The 13,385-nt window shown below is 35.6% G+C and overlaps 1 protein-coding gene across 8 annotated transcripts in view; it reads left to right on the forward strand.

Moving 5' to 3' along the window:
- Positions 1 to 9,255, forward strand: part of MKI67 (marker of proliferation Ki-67) — a 34,513-nt gene extending 25,258 nt beyond the window's left edge. For all 8 annotated transcript variants that reach the window (XM_039346424.1, XM_039345996.1, XM_039346259.1 and 5 more), the window contains exons 13-17: positions 258 to 359; positions 1,769 to 2,775; positions 3,469 to 3,538; positions 3,938 to 6,931; positions 7,916 to 9,255. In XM_039346424.1, coding sequence (XP_039202358.1) covers positions 258 to 359; positions 1,769 to 2,775; positions 3,469 to 3,538; positions 3,938 to 6,931; positions 7,916 to 8,046 — 4,304 coding nt within the window. In that variant the 3' untranslated portion in view covers positions 8,047 to 9,255. The remainder of the gene's footprint in view (positions 1 to 257; positions 360 to 1,768; positions 2,776 to 3,468; positions 3,539 to 3,937; positions 6,932 to 7,915) is intronic.
- Positions 9,256 to 13,385: the final 4,130 nt, after the last annotated feature.

Consider the following 13,385-nt stretch of genomic DNA (forward strand, 5'->3'; position numbering starts at 1 on the left):
GTAGAATTTGCTCTTAAGATGGTGTTTGATAGAAAGTATCCACAATCTCCTGAAAGAGCTTCAGTTTGTAGGAATTTTTATCCTGGTAAATGATGTTAAATCTTTTGCCTTTAAATGTGCTATAAACATTAATATTTAAAAATAATGCTGAAATCTGATTGCATTACAAATCTAGGGAGCAATCAAGTAAAGAAAATACATTCTTTATAGTTTAATTACATTACATGAACATTAATAGATTTAAATGCTATTTGCAGGGTTGGCTGAAATGTTCTGCAGTCCATCAAATGCAAAACAGAAAAGGTTTGTACCAGAAACTCAGATAACAAGACCAGAAATGAATGCATCAGAAGAATCTGGTATGTTTTATTGTGTATACATTCTGAATAATGACCTTCACAGATGTATTTAGTGTAGATTACTTTGTCATTCATCCCAAAGATAAGTCCTACAAATCAATGAGGTTTGGTTTTTAGAATGGAAGGAAACCTCTTCTACATCAAGACCTCTCTTCTCTAAAACTGCTAAGTCTATGTGGAGTTCTTCCCTTATTGTAGAGGTTTCAGGTCAGTCTTTCCTTGCAGACCCCACCAGAATTTCAGGTGTGCTTTGAGTAAAAAGAGAATCCTCTTAGGGATACAAGCCAAATAAACAAAGTGTCATGGTTCCGACAGATGTTACTCTTCAAAGAACTTTGAGGCATTGTTTACCTTAAAGAATCTTTATTCAAGTAGCATGGCATCGGTACGTACATAGTCAAAACCAAAATCTGAATTCCCCTCCCCTAAACACATAGTATCAAAGCACAATTCTCTCCTCCAATTAACAGTCCAAACATTCCCTCCAGTTCCATAACCCGCCATTTCTTATCGTCTTATTTTGAACAACCTTGAAGAATACTCTACTGCAATATTGTTATGTCTAACTAATCCCCATACACATTCTTCCCCCTCCCCCCCCTTAGCATCATCTAATTCTAATTCTAAAAGTAACACACAGGTTAAAGAGAAAATGGCTACATCTTCATATATTGTCAAAGCAAGAACATCCGACGTTAGCAGCGTTGACACAAAGGCAGAGAATTTTGGATAGATATATGAGTTTTTATTAAGTCACTGAGCTACATCAAGTTGTGAATACTGAATAAAATGTATGGTCTAATCCAGAGTTCCCTAAGCTTTGCACACCGGGGGGGGGGGGAATGGTTCTTCGCGAGAGGCCAGCAAATAAACCCAAAGAAAGTGATAATGAAAATAGGACATAACGTTCATTCCTTGCATTACTCTGTAAAGATGTTTTAGGGGGAAAATGAAATAATTAGCCAGCTGAGATAACATCCATTCAAGGAGCAACAGTTTTAATGGCTTCAAATTTAGGTCTCAGGTTAGAGAAATACATACAACTGTTTCTGGATTTGATTTCACAATTTATATTAATGGAATAAACATACTGTCCTCTGATTGGCAGATGGCTGTAGATTTTGGCTCTTCTACTACTTAGAAGTTGCCATGTTTCAAGTGTTCAGTCTGCTTAAGGTACAATCCCATTTATAATATGTATGTTTTCCATTATGAGTACTTTGTTTTGATTTTAATTCATTTTTAATATTCTCGGTGTAATTTGTTTTTTATGTTTCTTGTTTCATTCTAAAATGTATACAGAGTCTTATACATAATTATTTTAAGTAATATTCCTTTACATTCAAGTATATTTTTGTTATATAGTCAGTGAAGTTTCATTACTGTTATCATTTTTCTATTTGTATTAGAAAAAACGTCCGTTTTGGATTTTAAGATTTCAAGCCAAAAAATAGCTTACGATCAAGATGTAATATCTCCAGCTTTGGAAGAAGTATCACAAGTATCCATTCACGACAATTTAATGATATCACTAAATGAAAGAAATATAATGGGGATGGAAGAAAAAAAACTGCAACAAGAACCAGAGCCAGTCAGACAGCTTTTGGAAATCAAGAGGCTCTTGAAGACACCTAAGGAAAAGCCTGAACCTGTTGATGTGCTTTCAGGGGTCAAGAGGCTCCTGAGGACACCCAAGCAAAAATCAGAGCCAGTGGAGGCACTTTCAGCAGTCAAGAGGCTTTTGAAGACACCTAAGGAAAAATCTGAACCTGTTGAGGTGCTTTCAGGGATCAAGAGGCTTTTGAGGACGCCTAAGCAAAAGTCAGAGCCCGTCGAGGCGCTTTCAGCAGTCAAGAGGCTCTTGAAGACACCTAAGCAAAAGTCAGAGCCAGTCGAGGATCTTTTAGGACTCAAGAGGCTCTTTAAGACACCTAAGGAAAAATCTGAACCTGTTGAGGATCTTTCAGGGGTTAAGAGGCTCTTGGAGACACCCGAGCTAAAATCAGAAGCTGTGGAGGTGTTTTCAAGAATCAAGACGTTAAAGACATCCAGACAGACTGTGGAGCCTCTTTTAGATGATATCTATACTAAATCTATGATAACTACTGAAGAAGTAAAAAACATGGTTGGAAGTGTTATCAGAAATCAAACACAACCTATGGAAGATACACATATTAATGACATTATTGAGAAAGTTAAGCAAACTGTGAGGCCAATAGAAGATAGGGAAAATATTCAAATGATGTCACCAGAGCTAGTTGGGTGTACTCAGACATTGAAAACCTCAAAACCAAAATCTATGCCAACTGATGACTACTTCGGATTGCAGAAGTTTATGATTGAACCTAAAGAGAGTTCTGTAATTCCCGATATAGATTATACTGGTGTCAAAGACATGAACACTGAAAGTGATACGGTATGCTTATTATATCAAATTTTGTACTCAGTTTTATTTAAGTAACCCATGCTTTAGTAACCTAGAAGAATTGACATAATCTATTTTTATTACATAATAACATTTTGAAATACTGAGATCAATTATTTTAATCCCAGGAAATTCAAATGACAACTAGATAGTTACTTTGACTTTTGGATTTAGGGCTAAACATTGTGATCTTGTGGTAATTGGCTACTTTAATTTTTACACTAAAAAATTAAAATATTTTGGTAGTATTGCAAAACAGATTTTTTAAAAAAATATTCCTATGCATCTTACTGTCACTGCCAGCTGTAATACTTCATATTTGGACATATAGCCTATCTTGTGTTATTATATTTTTTAAAATACATAATATAAATTTGGGTAGCACTCATTGTCTGTTAATATAAAATGGGATTATGTAAAACATTTCATTGAGAAGCACAGCTTTTTGAAACACTATGCTTTACCTATGCATGCTTTTGTAAGCACAGTTACTTTAATTTGCTGGCAGTTACAGCATAAGTGTAGTCTGTATGCACTTAAACAAATTTGGAAAAAGTGTTCAGCTGCACTGTTTCCTGAGCCTAGCCTTACAAAATACAAGCTGCATCATTCAAGGAAGGGTACTGGAACATTTTTATAAGTGAGAAATATTTTGATGTCAGCTATTTTAATAACTAATTATAGGTTGAAATGCCAGAGTCTGTGAATCTTGTGGAAGAAAATGGATCTTATATCAGTTCCAGAAATAAAGTGGGTAAGTATAAAGTTTATTTCATAAAAAAACAGGATTTGTATATTCTTTTGAATGTATACTATAACATAGGTAAATGAAGATGTGTTTCTGTTTTATTCAGGCAGAAAAGTTTTTTCTAGAATTTTACATATTTTAATTTTGATAAAATTGTTTCACTGCAGTGAAAATTCATGAGAACTGTTTTTTAAAAATTAGTAAGAGTAAATTTAAAATTAATACAAATTTTAGAATATAAATATTAGGTCAGTATTCTAAAAAGAAGCTTGTATGTCATTACTGAGATACTTACATAAATGTTTGTCCAAAGTAAAAAGAAAGTTACCCCAAACATCAGTTCAAAACTTCATTTTTCTTAATGACTGTGTTCTTAAAAATATATTTGAACATGTTTTATTTCAGAGTCTGTGGAAAATGTGCCTGGAAGTTGCAAAGGAAACCTGGAAATTGCATTTGAAAAAGAATCTCAATTTCCAGTAACAAAAAATAACAGTAGTGTTCCAAACTATGTCGGCCATGTTGCATGTAATTCATTTAATGAATTGAAAACAGAGTTCAATAAGGAAACAATCAGAGCAATATCTCTCTCTGAAAACTACCAACCAGATGGAATCAGTTCCAAAAATGAAGCCAAAACTGATTTTGTAAATGAAGCAGCTGAAAATTCTGATGCATTAAAAACAGAAAAGCTCGAGCCACTTGCTTTGGCTAGAACTAGGAGAAGGAAAATAAATGACTGCAGTCCTGTGGTATATACAAAGACAATTCAGAGACCTACAAAGAGCAGATCAACATCAGCTAATTGTGAGCAAATCAGTGAAAGTTTTGACAACCATACAGAATTAAATTCATTGCACAAATCTGAAAGCAATTGTACAACAATTGAAGCAACCAAATTATCTCGGAGAGGAAGACCAAAGAAGCAGCATGTTGAAAGAAATCGGAATATAGAATCTGATAACATAAACCATACTCAGGAATTAGAAAAACCTTTAAAGGAAACAACAGTGGAAAAGCAGCCTGTGAACAGGCAAAAAGCGGCAACTAAAAGAAAAGGAGAAACTGTAACAAATGTGGATTTGGAAGAAAATGGACCAGTTCAAGAAAATGAAAGTGATTTAACCGCCAAAACACGGCTAAGGTCTAGAAATGTAAAAAAGAATGCAAGTGACCTAAAGACAACGTTTGCCAAAGGTAAAACAAATGATACAATGTCAGGGGAAGAGAGTAATAAAAGAAGAAAGATTGCTGTAATACAATTAAGCCCAGAAACATTAATCACAACTTTGAATGAAGATAAGCAAGGAGGGCAAAAATGTACAATATCTAAAATATGTAAAACCGAAGCTTCAGAAAATAATCTAACAGCAATGGAAGAAAATTTAGTGAAGAAGAAGAAAAAAACAGTTCAATTTTTACTTAATGACTTTAAGGCTTCTGAACAAAAATGTGCACTTGGATATGAAGGTAATACTTATGAAGAAGAAAGTCAAACTGAAAACATTTCTAATGGGATTCCAAAGGTTCCCTTGGAAAGCATGAAAACTTCTACAGAGTCCAGTCCGCCCAAAATAGAAAAGCTATCAAAAAAGAATCTGCCTAGCAGAGGCAGAGGCAAAAAATCGGTTTCCAGCCCTTCTGTGGAAAGTGACAGTAAATCAGTCTCTGATGTGAAAGATCATGATATGATTGTCAGTCTAAAAGAAAATCAGCCCAAAAGGGGCAGAGGGAGAAAGATAGTTCAAGTGTTCCCCAAACCTTTTCCTTTAGAAAATAACACTTTTGGAGAAAAGGATTCAACAATAAACAAATGCCTTTCATCCCAAGGCGGATGTTCTTTGCTACAAGTTCAAAATGAGAATTTTGAAAAATCTGAAATGTTGCCATTAGAAAATGGGCAACGTTGTGAAGGGCACATTCCACCAAAAAGGGTAGTAAAAGAAAATCCACCCAGGAGAGGAAGAAACAAGCAAGTCAATGAAATATCGGGTAATGAAGCAGCTGATGTCCAAGGTCTAAATATGGCCACCAGACAAGAGGATAATCAGTCCAAAAGGGCGAGAGGGAAAAGAAATGCTGAAGAATCCTGTTCACTGAAGAGCCAAAGGATAGTGAAAGAGAGTCCACCCAGGCGGGGCAAACATAAAAAAACTATTTCTGGTGACATATCTACAGATTTTGACAGTACACAGATGGCCACTATACTAGATCAAAATATAGATGGTGAAAATGCTTGTCTTGCAAAGGATGATCAATCAAAAGTAGGTGGAAGAACAAGAAGCACTTGTACTACAGTTGAAGCAACCAAATTATCTCGGAGAGGAAGACCAAAGAAGCAGCATGTTGTATCCCAGAAAATCCCTTCTGTCAAAAGTGACACCTGCAATTTGCTGTCATCAAACAAAGGGGAACATTCAGGTGAACATCCAAATGAAGATTTGAAATCAGCAAGTAATGCAAATGAGAATTTCACATACAAATGTAGAAAAAGAAAAATAGTTCATGAAATTTCAGCAAACTCAGTTTCTTCCAGTAAAAAATCTGAATTTATTGATAATGACATTCAAGTAAATAGAAAGAAAGATTCAAAAGCTGTATCAAAACAAAGTACATCCAGAAGTAAAAGAAAACGATTAACACCTTGTGAAACATCAGCAGAAAGTAATGATGAGCTAAGAATTAATAGTAAAAAGAGTCAACCAGTAACAGATATTGTGGGTCCTTTAGAAAATAGTTTTGAAAAAAAGCGCCAGTCAAAGAAGCAAAAAGAAGAAACTAATATTGTATCACTAGTCTCTCCCTCACTGAAAGTGAACATCACTTTGTCACCATCTTCTGCTGCTGAAAATCAAAGTGGAAATTGCAAAAATTCTGTTGGAACAAGGAAGTTAGCAAAACTTTCTGGTACACACAATATAATGACACGCTCTCTCAAAGGAAAGTGCATTATTTCAAAAGAAGAGTTTGTTCATGAAACCCAAAACAAAGATTTGCAGCAAACAGTTACGGCAACTGTGATCAATCGAAGAAGAGGTAGAAGAAAAATTAATAAACTTGAGGCTGCTGTTTCTCCTCTCAAAGAAAAACTTACATTATCTGCAGGCAGTGATAATTTTCCTAATGAACAAATTCTAAATAATGTTTCTAATAATAAAATTTCTTCGAAGGGCAAGGGACCAAAATTTCTTGAAATAAAAAATATGACCCAAAACATCAATCAAAGTAATTCGTCTAATTATGACCAAAATAAAAATCTTAAGCACCCAAATATGCCAGTGCAAAAGAGTTCATCAGAACGTGGAAAAAGAAAACAAATTAACAGTTCAGAAACAATTACCACTGCTAACATGGTGAAAAATGTAATTCCAGGAAAGAAATCAACAGTCTCTAAAGCAGGTATGTTATCTTTTGTCTTAGACTAGTAAGTTTTATTCTTACTCTTTAGAATTAAAGATATAATCCAGTAAAACACAGGTTTCCTCCTGATCTTATCTTTCTGCTCCCAAATTGTATTTGAATGGGATTTTCAGTTTTGGCATTTTATTTATTCTGGAATCTTAATATCAATAGAGCGTAATGGTTTAAGAAGGACGCACCCCAAAAGGTCCACAAATGAGCCCAAACCAATACACAGGTTTTGCATTTTAAAATTCACTCTGGAACCTTAATATCAGTTTACCAGAAGAATATGTACAGAGTGCAGTTGAGAACTCAAGAACTCAGTCCAGATCAATACATACTTCACTTAAAAGAGGATTTTTTCCTTTCTTGGTTATGGATTGGACATGCAGCTTAGAACTCCCATTTCTCCATAAATGCAGGAACTTTCAGAAGATTCTGAAGAAGCTCTTGATAATAGATCATTAGTTACATGTGTGCTGTATATCTTTTTCAATTCTTAATTCTATTGACTATTGGAAGGATTTATTTTTGCTCATAGTAATAGATTAAATTGTCCTGCCCAGAAATGCAGTATTTTGTTAACACTCCCAAATAATGCTCTTTTTTAGTGTGATAATTTGTAGATGTATTATGATTACAGTTTTCAAAATTCTTGGTACTATAGCGACAATATATCTAAAAGGCATCAGATTGATTAATACTATCAGTTTGAATGAGAGAATATAAAATTAATTAGGCACTTTTATTCTGTTCTCTACATTTTGGGACTTATATTTCCTGGGGCTTTAGAGAAGAAATAGCATGCATCCCTCTTCAGAATGTCTTAAAAGTGTGCTGGAGGTTTTCCTGAATTTAATTGATTTTAATCCTACTGGATTATTTCAAAGTTCTGTGTGTGTGTGCATTTGTGTTTATTCCAAATAATTTATTGCTCTAGGAAGAATTCTTGTAAATATTGGTATCATATTTTTTCCACAGAAAACACTGAGAGTATAACAGTGCAGACAAGAGGAAAAAAGAAAATGAAAGAAGAGAATACCATTCTGATGATTGAACTGCCTAGAGAAACAGAAGGCAGGACAAGAGCAAGCAAAAGAATAAGAAAATAGATTATAATATTTGCTCTGGGTGCACTTTTTTAATCTGAAAACCTTAAAACTTTGAAATTGAAATGTTTCAACATTCAGTTCAACTTGACATTGACAATATCTGATGCAAATATTTTGTAAATAGCTTTTCCTATTATTTTTAATATTTTTTGTTTAAAATATCAAAGGATTAGGAATTTAACTTTTAACTACTCTGATTTTATTGTCTACAAATGTTTAAATGCTAATGCTATTGTACTTATGTGTTTCAAAATTAAAAACATACTTAAGCAGCATTGCTTTATATGATCCGATTGAAGCCAAGATGTTTGCCAAATTAGCATAGGTTGGGCACAGTTCTTGGAATCATGCTCATGTTAGCTCTTCTTGTACACTGCATAACTATTGTAATGATTACCAGGGTGAAAAACATCAGCTATTCAGAACATAGGAATCTGATTTTGTAAAAGCCCAGTATTTTGTCTGTTTAGCACTATCCCTAATCTTGCGGGCAAGTCTGGAAGATGGTTGATTAGCAATCCTATTGCAGGGTATGTACCGAGGCTGGGGGAAAAATGGTTTGTAAGTTTGGATAAACTGCTGGACAGGTTATCATACTGTCAAAGCAAAATGCAGGTAAGTTAGATATCCCAAGTTTTTGCCGACCCAGATTCTTGAAAATTGGGTGCAAGTAACCGTATACAATTCTTTTCACTTCCCACATGTAGTTTTGTGTGCCAACCTTCAAATTTTCTCAGGACCTTACTGCACCATAGCCTTTAAATTCAAGTGAGGTATGATCCATCTACCCTAACTTTTTACTATGTGCTAGCTTTTTTGAAAGAAAAGTTTATAGACATTTCAACAGTTGGATTGCCTTCACTCAAAACTCATTTTGCAAACTGTTGAAGTTGTTACAATCTTTTACTCAAAGTTCTTGAAGTGGCAAAAGACTGTTCTCTTAATTGGTTAGTAAGAAATATTAACTAATTTGCAAATATTTCAGGTTCTGAACATACTGTTATATCATGAGTATTGGTACTGCCTGATGATTCCTGAATTCTGCTTAGAACATTCCAGGAATAAAACGTTTGTTGCATTCTTTGCCCTATTTTTGCATATCCAGAATTGTAGTTCATTCCATTTCTTATCTCTTTTTAATTACACTTTTTAAATATAAATATATTTTTTCTTCCAATTATTAATATAAAGTGGCTAGTGAAAAAGTGATGTATGGTGATGTCTAAAATTTTTAATGTTCAAATTTTGTATCTGGTGGATTTGTTCTAATTTTGTTTCATTTTATCCAACCCTTTTTAATCTGACATTTAAATTCTACATATCACATATCACATTGAATTGATTTCTCATTTACCAAACATCTTTAGTGGGAAGCACTTGGCAGTTTTAAGCTCACAATCTAACATTTACTCATCAGCAGCTTTACTTGCTAAGATGGTCATCCATAAATTCAGGAGGTTATTCACCTGTGTCCCTTTTAAAAGTAACTATATTGTCATTCATTTCTGATGAAATAGTTTGTACTTTAAGTCAGTAACCATTGTTCCCATGTGAAGCTTCTACACAATTTACAATCAGGAACTATATCATTTCTTGACTTATTTAATTTTCTTTGAAATGCAAGCTGTTTCTGGGTATGGCCAAATAAAATTATTAAATTAAACACTGCATTATTAAGTGTAGGATATTCTAATGAAGGACGACATGCCTTGTGTAACTTAATGCTGATATATCGTAAAGGAGAGAGTTGGGGCGGAAATCTTCCATGCATGCTTTCTTAACTATACTTTGTCATTTGGTACACCTGAACTAAACCGGCAGCTTCAGTTTTCTTTACATGATTGCAGAGCAATTAATTGTCTTACATGCCTTTGCTCTGTGCTAGGTCAAATAATCCTTCAAAAGTCATTTTTGTAATATCAGATCTGCATAGATCAGCCTGCCATTTTGCCAAGGATTTAGTAGGTTGGCTAGAACTACAGTCTATCTGAGTAATTTTAAGATAGGAATTCTTCAAAGCTTTATATGACACTTTAACTTCAATGTTCTACAAGACAATAATTCTTTTTTCCCCTTAAGTGTCATTCTATTAAACATAACTAAGAAAAATTCTTTGGCTGCATTACCCATGCATATAAATATCAAAACTATTAAAAGTTTTCCCAGGACTCAGTAGCATTACTGGACATCTGTTGATATTCCCATTCATTTTTGCATCCCATTCCTATTTCCACATGTACAGTATTGATAAAAGGGAGAATACACATACAGGTAGTCCTCAACTTATGATCAAAATTAGGCCCAGAATTTTTATTGCTAAGTTAAGCAAGACAGTTAAGTGAGTTTTCTCCCATTTTACTATTTTGCCACTGTTCTTAAGTACATCACTGCAGTTGTTAAAGTTAGTAATAGTTAAGTGGCTCTAGCTTTCACACGACCCTGGGACACTGCAACCAACATGAGTCAGTTGCCAAGTGTCAATTCTGATCACATGATCATGGGGATGCTATAATGATTGTAAGTGAAAAATGGGTCTTCGGTTGCTATTTTCAATGCCACTGTAACTTTGGTCACTAGACTAACACTTCCTATAACTGAACAGTTTATGGACAGCCTCTAGCTTCTAGTATGTGTCAAAGTAGGTGTTAGCTAATTGCTGATCCTAACAGTGGCTACATCAAGCAAAAGAATAGACAAAAGTGATTAAAGTAACTGAAACTAATGCAAATTCATGACATAAAAGCTCTCAATAGCAGGTTAATAGCCTATGCCCATGGTGGTAAACCTTTGGCACGCAGAGCCTCTGGGCACGTGCGCCATTGCTCCAGTCCTAGGCCTTCAGCTGCGTTTTATAAAACCTTTTCGCTTTAGGCCTCTGCCTCTGTGTAAAAAAAAAAACAAACTGGTTCAAACAATTTCAACTTCTCGCAGGAAAAAAAAAGATCATGCAAAGTTGGAAATGATTGAACTTTTTAGTCCCATCCAGTCTGCCGTTACCACTGTGGCCACACCCACCCAATGGGCCATGGGCCTTTAACTAAGGAAAAGCTAGCTAGATAACCAATGAATGGTGTTGACTGCATCTGAAGAGAATGGCTGAGATACCAAGTTTTTGCTTGTGCTTTTATTTGATTTTTAGGATCGCTGTGATCTGTCTTAAGAGTTTTCTTTCTGAAAATAGAAGGCCAAATATGTATTTTAAATAAAATAACCAAACTACTGAATTCTGAACCAGCAACTTCTATAAACGTTAGACCAAATTTGTCCAGTCCATGCCTGCAGGCCACATGTGGCCCTGGACAGCTGCTAATGTGATCCCACAAGATCAGAAATTTTTATTATATGATTTTTAGCAATATATACATTAATTACATTAAATATTTTATATGTGGCCGAAGACAACTCTTCACTCAGTGCAGCTCAGACAAGCCAAAAGGTTGGATGCCTGTGTCTTAGACAAAACTCTTGTACCTCTGCTATTTTTCATACCATAGCAAACTGTTCTTTCAAAATTGTGTTTCTCAAATCTCAGCATGGCTGGCTGTGGAATTCTGGGAGTTGAATTCCACACATCTTCAAGTTGCTGAGGTTAGGAAACACTTTCCAAGAAGATCTTAGATCAGATCAACCACTGCCTCAATGTATTTAAAAAAGTTAAATCAGAGCAACTAGACCAGTGATGGCGAACTTTTAGAGACCAAGTGCCCAAACTGCAACCCAAAACCCACTTATTTATCGCAAAGTGCCAGGGCTGCATCAGCATTGTGCCCTTGGGCGGGTGGGGGGCATGGCCCACTGGGTGGGTGTGGCTGCAGTGGTCACGGCAGACTGGGTGAGCGGAGTCAGGGCAGCGGGGGCCAGTCCCTCGCCATCTCTGGGGCATCTCCAGGGGGCCAACGTCGCTTGTTCGCTCACTTCCTGCCCTGTTGCTTCCAAACACCATGTGCTCGTTACTCTGGTGGGACAACGGCACGCATGCCATAGATTCGCTACCACTGAACTAGATCAAAGTATATTAAACTGAAATGTTTCGCTTCCCATCCAGGAAGCTTCATCAGTCAAAATAGAAAAAAAAAAATAGTTGTTGGAATGTACCAACTTGCCTCACCAATTGCGGGTGTTATCCCCCAAACTTTTCTTATTTTGATTGGTGAAGTTTCTGAATGGGAAGCAAAACATTTCAGATTAACATACTTTGGTCAAATTGCCCTGATTTAACTTTTTAAAATACTTTTGGCCTGGATGATTGAGTCTTTGTTGACACATTGCCTCAATGGAGTTAGTGATCCTGCTTTTGGGAAGTAGTCAGTGAACGGCTGGAGTTAGCCTGCAAGGAAGTAGAGTGCTCCAGCCCACGTGGACAAGAACACTTGAAAAGGAAGGGACCATTTTAAAACAGCAGGAAAATGGAATTGGTGATTGAACTGGCAATTTAAAAGAGGTAAGGAAGAGTTGGTCTCATCGGAGGAGTCAAAAACTGACTTCACAGGTTTTCTTTGGGAAGAAGAAACCCATCTTGGGTGTTTCGTTTTATAGTAGTATCTCTAGTTGTCATTCTATCATAAAACTACTCTTGCTTTATCAGATAAAATTGCCTCTGGAGAGAGTGCAGAAGAACTAGAAATCCAGTTTTATAGGGAGTAAAAAAGTCAAGATGGCTGTGTGAATGAACCAGTATGTCTTTGCTATCTTGGTTGTGTGATTGTGGCTACTCTTGTGATATTTTTGACCAACTGTTATGTATTATTCAGATGCTCTTAATCTGTTCATCATATTTATGTACCTTTAAAAAAAGGCACAACGTCAGCACTAGTCCTGGAGTTCAGGGGTCTTCAAACTTGGCCCTTTTATGACTTGTGGACTTCAACTCCCAGAATTCCTCAGCCAGGCACGCTAGTTGGTGCCTTAGTGATGATCATGCCCCATCTGACTTAAAATGTTGAAAAGGTGTTCAATTTGAAGAACATTTATTTCAAAAACAACACTGCAAAGGAAATGCCAGTTTTCAAATTACTTCTAATAACACCTTTTGAACTCATGTACTTCATAAAGAATTCCTCCATAATTAAAAAAATGGCAAAATGTATGGTAGTACCATAAGAATTTTGCCGGGAAGTATATTCCAAAGGAAATGGAGGCAGGGAACATTCTGGATATAGGTAAGGCATATTCTCATCCGTTTGTCTTCTCATAAGATGGCAAACCTTTTGTCTCTTCATATCAAAAACTTGGAAAATGCATGTTGAGAAAGAGAGAGAGCCAAACAACAGAGAAATAATTTTCTAATCTCTCACACACACACCACCCCCCAGGCCACCCTAATCGGCAGTACTTGGAGA

This window comes from Crotalus tigris, unplaced genomic scaffold (genome assembly GCF_016545835.1).
Source record: "Crotalus tigris isolate CLP2741 ecotype Arizona unplaced genomic scaffold, ASM1654583v1 scf7180000017536.10889498, whole genome shotgun sequence".
Lineage (NCBI taxonomy): Eukaryota > Metazoa > Chordata > Lepidosauria > Squamata > Viperidae > Crotalus > Crotalus tigris.